Source organism: Lepus europaeus, chromosome 11 (genome assembly GCF_033115175.1).
Source record: "Lepus europaeus isolate LE1 chromosome 11, mLepTim1.pri, whole genome shotgun sequence".
Taxonomy (NCBI): domain Eukaryota; kingdom Metazoa; phylum Chordata; class Mammalia; order Lagomorpha; family Leporidae; genus Lepus; species Lepus europaeus.
In genome coordinates this window covers 79,748,277-79,755,201 of record NC_084837.1, presented here as the reverse complement: position 1 = coordinate 79,755,201, position 6,925 = coordinate 79,748,277, and the positions used below count along the sequence as shown (strand labels likewise).

General features: G+C 46.3%; 1 protein-coding gene across 1 annotated transcript in view; it reads left to right on the top strand.

The window, feature by feature from the left end:
* Positions 1–570: 570 nt before the first annotated feature.
* ALDH1A2 (aldehyde dehydrogenase 1 family member A2) overlaps positions 571–6,925 on the top strand; it is a 121,822-nt gene continuing 115,467 nt past the window's right edge. Inside the window, exon 1 of the mRNA XM_062206006.1 lies at positions 571–821. Coding sequence (XP_062061990.1) covers positions 705–821 — 117 coding nt within the window. The 5' untranslated portion in view covers positions 571–704. The remainder of the gene's footprint in view (positions 822–6,925) is intronic.

Sequence of the window (6,925 nt, the reverse complement as noted above, 5' to 3'; positions counted from 1 at the left end):
TGCCTCTCCCCGACCCTCCGGCCCCGGCGCACCTCGGGCCACCTTGAGAGCACTGGGTGCGGGGAGCAGAGGAGGAGCGCTGAGAGGAGCCGGGTGCCACAGCCCCCGGCGCCTCGGGGAGAGAAGGGGACGTGGGGGTCGGCGCGTCCCGGGACGAGGTGGGAGAGGGTCTCAGCGCCCTGGAGCCGCCCTCGGCGCCCTCAGAGCCTTGGGCTTCCCGCTCTCCACCGAGAGGCGGCTCCGGTCCCCCCTCAGCCCCGGCCCCGCTCTGCTTCCCGGGTCCACGACCCCCCTCCCCGGCCGACTTGGACCACCGTGCGCCTCCCGCCCATACTGACCAGGCGGGAGGGAACCCGGTTCCGGCCGGGCCGAGCCCCGCCGGCCGCCGCGCCGCGTCTCGGCCGTCGAGGACAGCGGCGGCAGCGCGCCCGCGGGCCGCTCCCTTGCGCGCAGAGCGGCGGGAGTGGGCGGACTTGACCGTGGGGCGTCCCGGCCGCGCGGCGCGGGCTTTATGTAAATCGCGGCTGCGCCGGGGCGTCCTAGGTGGGACGGCCCAGCCCCCCGCGCCTCGGCCCGCACGTCCAATAAGAAGAGCCCCCGCTTGACACCTGCCTATATACAGGCGAGCGCATCCCCGGCCCCGCAACGCGCGCACAGCCCGCACCGCCCCACGCCGCGGGCGAGCGACACCTCGGCCCGCCACCATGACTTCCAGTAAGATCGAGATGCCCGGCGAGGTGAAAGCCGACCCCGCCGCGCTCATGGCGTCCCTGCACCTCCTGCCGTCGCCCACGCCCAACCTCGAAATCAAGTACACCAAGGTAAGCGGAGGCCGGCGGGGCACCCCGCGCCGTCGACTTTCTAGAACCTTCTTGGCCTCTCCGCGATCTCCTCACGGGGGGCCCAGGCGGCGTGACAGAGCCGGAGGCCGGGGTCGCCCGGGACCCGCCGGCCGACCCCCCGCGCCGCAGTGGGACGCCCCCGAGTTCCTCCGCGGAGACCCAGGCTTTTGAAGTCTGGGGACGCCTCGGGGACCCCCGGCAACCTGAGGCGCGCGGCCGCCGTCAACGGCTGCCGGCCCCGGGGCCGTCTGTGCGGCTGCTTTGGGGGCCGCTTCGCCGGGTCCCGACCGCCGCGGGGAGAGGAGTGGGAACCCGTTCGTCGCCCCCACAGCGGGACAAGGGGTCGGGTCCCCGCCAGCTTGGCCCGGCAAACCCGGCGGTCCCCTCTCGGCCCTGCAACCTCCGAGAGAGCCGCTGGGCTGCTGCTCGCCGTCAGGTCCCCGGGCGCCGGGACAGCGCAGAGGCGCTTCCTCCGAACGAAATTGTCAGGGCTCCAGCGCTCCGGCTGGTTTTGACAAATTTCGCGGGAAGCCAGGCTGCTAAGCACGGGGCGGGATCCAGTGTCCCAGTATTTCTCGAATTGTGTAGTCTGCGGTAGTTTCCCTGGAAAACTCGAAAAGCGTGCAGATTTGTGCAAATTGGTGGGTTCGCTTTTGAACGGAAACACTTAATTTTTTAATAACGAACTCTGACATCTTGAATTTGCCAAGTAGCAATTTTTTTGTTGTTGTTGGACCACACACAAAAAAAATGCATCCGCTACCTAATGTAAATTGAATTTGCTTTCTTTCTATAAATTCATCATAGATAAAATTTATCGATTACACACACACACACACACACACATGGGCTAGGGGATTGTAATGTTAAAACATTTTTAGAAGAGAGGGGAGGTGGATGGAATTTAAAGCCAAATTTCTTGGAATTCATTTTTCAGTTCCCTGGTTTGATTTTTTTTATTGCTTCCATTAGATTTCTACCACAAACTTCTCCCGACCAACTTTAACACATGTGCGCACACAGTAATGGTTAAAGTTGTATATCAATGTTTGTTACAAGATGAACTAAATTTTGTACAGAAGTAAATTGGTTCTAGCTTAATGGTTAAAAGAGAAATTAAAGAAAATCAGAGTTCTGAAATTTTTCTTGCATTGAGTTTTAGGGTACAAATGAGGGAGATTCGTATTTTGAATGTCGATTTAGATGGATTTCATGTACCTGTTAGCTTTTTTAGATGGTGTGACAAATTTTTGAAAGCCATTTTAATGAGAGGTCGTTAACGGTTATAGCCTTTTAGGCATTGTTTGCGTAACAATACTGCCAATGTGTGGCACATCTCAGGGTTTAGGGACAAGCAGGGAAAGCAGGCAGCATAAAAGTTTTGTTTTATGAGGGTCTGTAACCTCCACAGGCTGTCTTTAAAGGTCTTAAGATGCAAGATCTAGGCAGGAGAAAGGTCCCAACCCTCAGATTCGGCAAGGTTGGTTTTAGTCTTACTTTTGATAGCATTTTCCCAGCAGTCCCTGAAAGAAGTTGTAGGTATGCAGTAGGTATCTTTTTCAGAATTTAATTTGGAGGCTCTTCCAGTTTTCTTTTTTTCCGACTACCCCCCAGTCTCTTTTCTCTCTTGTTCTCCCCCAGTAGGAAAGACAACTGATTTATAGCTAATTGGAGCCTTTAATGTGGAGTCTTTTAGCTCGGGGAAGACTTTTATCCAGTATCCACTTTCCCACTTATTACAAAGAAAAACAATCAGAAATGAAATAATGGATTGTAACCTGATTCTTTAATTTGTGGGGAGGAGGCACCTTATTTTTGTCTTGACAAACCAACCTCATAAACACTGAGTAACACTAATCCAAAGGCGAGCTCTTTGCACAGAACTTGTAAAATCAGGTATCTGCGAACATTCCCAGCTGCTTTCCTCCTCAGCTCTTTAGTGAGACTTCTACATTTTCTCAGACAAGCGTCATGGACAAGCGTTTTTTTTGGTTGTTGTTGTTTTTTTTTAAACATGGAGAACAGAAATTGCTCTTTTGATAACTCAAGATAATGGGTAATGATTTTATATTTTCAAGAAAATTAGATTAATGGAGAATGTTTTAAAGATTCACTTAGAATCAGAAGTGAAGGAAATTATATTAGCAATTTCAAACAGAAGACTGAACAAGGTAGATGGACAGTTAATCCTTTAGAACAATGATGCCATATTCATTAGGTAATTTTAAGAGGGTAATGGATAAAAAGTATTATGTTTCAGGGCCTGTTGAATTGCATGAAACAAACAATATTTGCATCAGAAAATGGCAGTGTGGGACAAACCAAGGTGTACTGCTAATTGATCATTTTGTATTGCTAAACGGAAATCTTTCCTGTGAAATATTGGAATGTGATTTTTCTGGATAATTTTTTTTTTTGGTGTGATGTTGGGATCAACATAAAGTCGTGGCTTACAAATAACTTACTGAGTTGTGAGAATTTCAAGAAACATGCACTTAGAATGTCTTGTATTTGTGATCTTTTTTTACCTTTTCCTTTCTGCTTTCAAAATATTTCTTTAAAAAAAAAAAAAAGATAATGAGGCAGGTCATCTGCATTGACAGGTACTGCCTTTACCTGTCAGCGATCCAGTAGAAATGCTACAGAATTAAAGTTCAGTCTGCAGGGATGCTGAAATTGATTTTGCATTGATGTTTAGGCAATTACATTTCATTTTAAAAATAAGCTTGCCACTTTGAAGTTCCAATATCCATTTTAGATTAATGTCCAATGACAGTATCATTTCTGTTTTCCTAATACAGCAAGCTGGATCCCAAATGTTAAATATGAGCCCTTATTAAGAAATGTGATGTATAAAGACTGTGTTGGTGAAGGAATGATAACTGATGTGAAGTAGTAAGGGGACTGATCTGGAGCTGAGAGAATGTGCAACCCATTGTCGGTAGCCAAAGAAGATAGCTTAACATCTAGCACAGGATTCTGATTGCCTTTAGCTATGCTTTTTATGAATTACACTTTGATTTATTTCTGTTTTATCAGTTTGAGTTCTACAATTTTGTTTGCCTGAATATATTATGGGAGTTACATACATTGTAAAGATCAAGGTTTAGCACTGACTGCAAGAGATACCATCTTTTTCAGGTTCCCAAGTTTTTGGAAATTTGCCTTTTTTATCTCATTTCCTCCTCCTCTATTCCATTTTCTCCTTTCTGGCTCTACTAGGTTTCCTCCTAACCCCCATCCCCATTCCCCACATAAGTCTTGTGCTATGTCTTTGTTGATCTCTTCTTTGGTAGGAGTTTACACTCATGGCTAACAGTAACATAAAGGATAATGTTTTTATCCAGCCTATGATACTGTGGGATCTGAAACAAGAGAGGAGGGGAGCATCTATAGGGTACTGACCTACTAAGCTAGAAGAGAAAAAAACAAAATGTGATCACCTGGAAAAACAACTAATGTGTTTTACATACTTCCTACTTAAGTCTTTTAGTTTTTCATGTAACAACTTTTAAAATTAAATATCTACTGTTTTCTTGGGTCAATTTTAATTCAAAATATAATCCTTATAGTAGTGCTTTCCACTATGCTAGTTGCACTAGAAACGTTGGCCTTGATGAGTTTAGGGTCTTTTTAGAAACATTGAGTGCCAAAAATTGGTTGTCAGCATGGTGGTGGTTCAGTTGATCAACATAATAATAATGGTTATAATACATACAATGCTACTTACATTTTTATGAGGCACAACAATTTGCCTAGTACTTTCAATTGTATTATATTTATGTAGATAATATACATATATACTATATATATGTATATGTATATATATATATATATATATATACAGTCCTAGGAAAACATTTTACAGATACAGAATAAGTAAGAATAATTGATAAGGAAGACCTTGGCCTTGACTTAATTGATGGAGCTTTCCTCACCATACATTTTGGTTTTCCTAATAGTCTGTGGCAGAAACAGAGAGTGAGGGGGACGAAGAGGGAGGAAGAAAGAGTTTGAGTTTAAATCTTTATTTTTGTGTATTACTTCTATTAACAAAAATGCGGAGAATGTGAACTGGTTTACTCCTAAGAAGGAGTAACGTTTTGTGGCTTTTTATTCGCTTGCTTTGAGTTACATTTTTTAACACTTCTATGAGTTTTTAAAATCTGAAGTAGGATTCCTGCCTATCCTAGGAATAATTTCTTAAAAATAGGTATTGGAGGTGGGAGGAGATGTAGGGCAGAGTGCAATGCTAAGCCAGCATTGTGGCTTACCAGGTTTGCTGCTGGCTGTCGCACTAGCATTCTGTACCTGAGCACTAGTTTTAAGTCCCAGCTGCTTCACTTCTGATCCAGCTCCCTGCTAATGTGTTTAGGCGGGTGGCAGCGAATGGCCCAAGTACTTGGGCCCCTAACTCCCATGGGAGACCCAGATGAAGTTCTGGGCTCCTGGCTTTGGCCCGGAGGCGGCCCAGCTCAGGGCCATTGTAGCCATTTGGGGAATAAATCAGCAGATGGAAGTTCTCTTTCTATCCCCTGCCCCACACCCCTGTAACTCTGCCTTTCAAGTAAATAAAAATAAAATCTTTAAAAAAATTAGGTATGGGTCAAATTCTTTCCAACTTTTTTTTTCTGAAGCTTTTGTTTTGTTCTTAAGTTGTCAGTCAAGCTCCATGTTTATAGGGGACTTGAGATTTGTCAAAGTTTTTTCATAATTATACAGAATTTTGTAGTTCATATCATCTCCATTTAACCCAAGGAAATTAAAACTTTATCACAAGACTTGAAGTAGGTAATTCTGAGGGCCTGTCCTGATGCATTCTACTCCATGGGCTTACGTTGCCAGACGGAATCATCATCTGCCAAGGCATTCTTGATCCTTCATGTCTATGAAATGATAAATGCTAGTTTTTCTGTCTTAGGGTAGAAGGTTCTCTGAGGAGCTTGTTCTGTGTGATCTGACTTCCTTGTGGCCAGGCTTAGTTACTTCTCTGTTGCATTGGTGAAGCACCATAATCAAACCATGACCAAGCCAATAAGCATCTCAGGTTCCAATACACCCAGTTCTTGGTTCTGAGACTTTCTCAGCTGGATAATTAAATCCTAACACTGATGTATATTTTTGTCTTTTTAGTTATCGTAGTGACAGTTTGCAGGGGTCAGAAAACTATAGACTGTTCACCTGTTTTGTTTTTCTTTTTTCTTTTTGACAGATAGAGTTAGACAGTGAGAGAGAGAGAGAGATAGAGAGAAAGGTCTTCCTTCTGTTGGTTCACCCCCCAAATGGCCGCTACAGCCGGTGCGCTGCGCTGATCCAAAGCCAGGAGCCAGGCGCCTCCTCCTGGTCTCCCATGCCGGTGCAGGGCCCAAGCACTTGGGCCATCCTCCACTGCCTTCCTGGGCCACAGCAGAGAGCTGGAATGGAAGAGGAGCAACCAGGACAGAATCCGGCGCCCTAACCAGGACTAGAACCCGGGGTGCCGGCGCCTCAGGCAGAGGATTAGCCAAGTGAGCCAGGGTGCCGGCCTCACCTGGTTTTAAAAATAAAGATTTACTGTTAACAGTCACATCCAGTTTGTTGTGTATTATCTATGCTTACTGTGAACCTGCCATCTAAGAATTAGTAGTAGCAACAGAAGCCATATGGGCCACATTTTAAAAAAAGATTTATTTGAAAAGCAGAGTGATAGAGAGGAAGAGACAGATTTTTCAGTCTACTGGTTCACTCCCCAAATGGCTACAACAGCAAAGACTGGACCAGGCTGATGCCAGGAGTGAGAACTCATTCACTGGGGTCTTCCACATGGGTGGTCGGGGTGACAGGGAATGCAGGCCCATTTTCTGCTGCATTCCCATGCACATTAGCAGGGATCTTGATCAGAAGCAAAGTAGGGGCTTGCACTGTGGCGCAGCTTGGTTAATGCCCTGGTCTGAGGCACCAGCATCCCATATGGGCACCGGTTCAAGGCCTGGCTGCTCCACTTCTGATCCAGCTCTCTGCTATTGCCTGGGAAAGCAGTAGAAGATGGCCCAAGTCCTTGGGCCCTTGTATCCGTGTGGGAACCTGGAAGAAGCTCCTGGCTC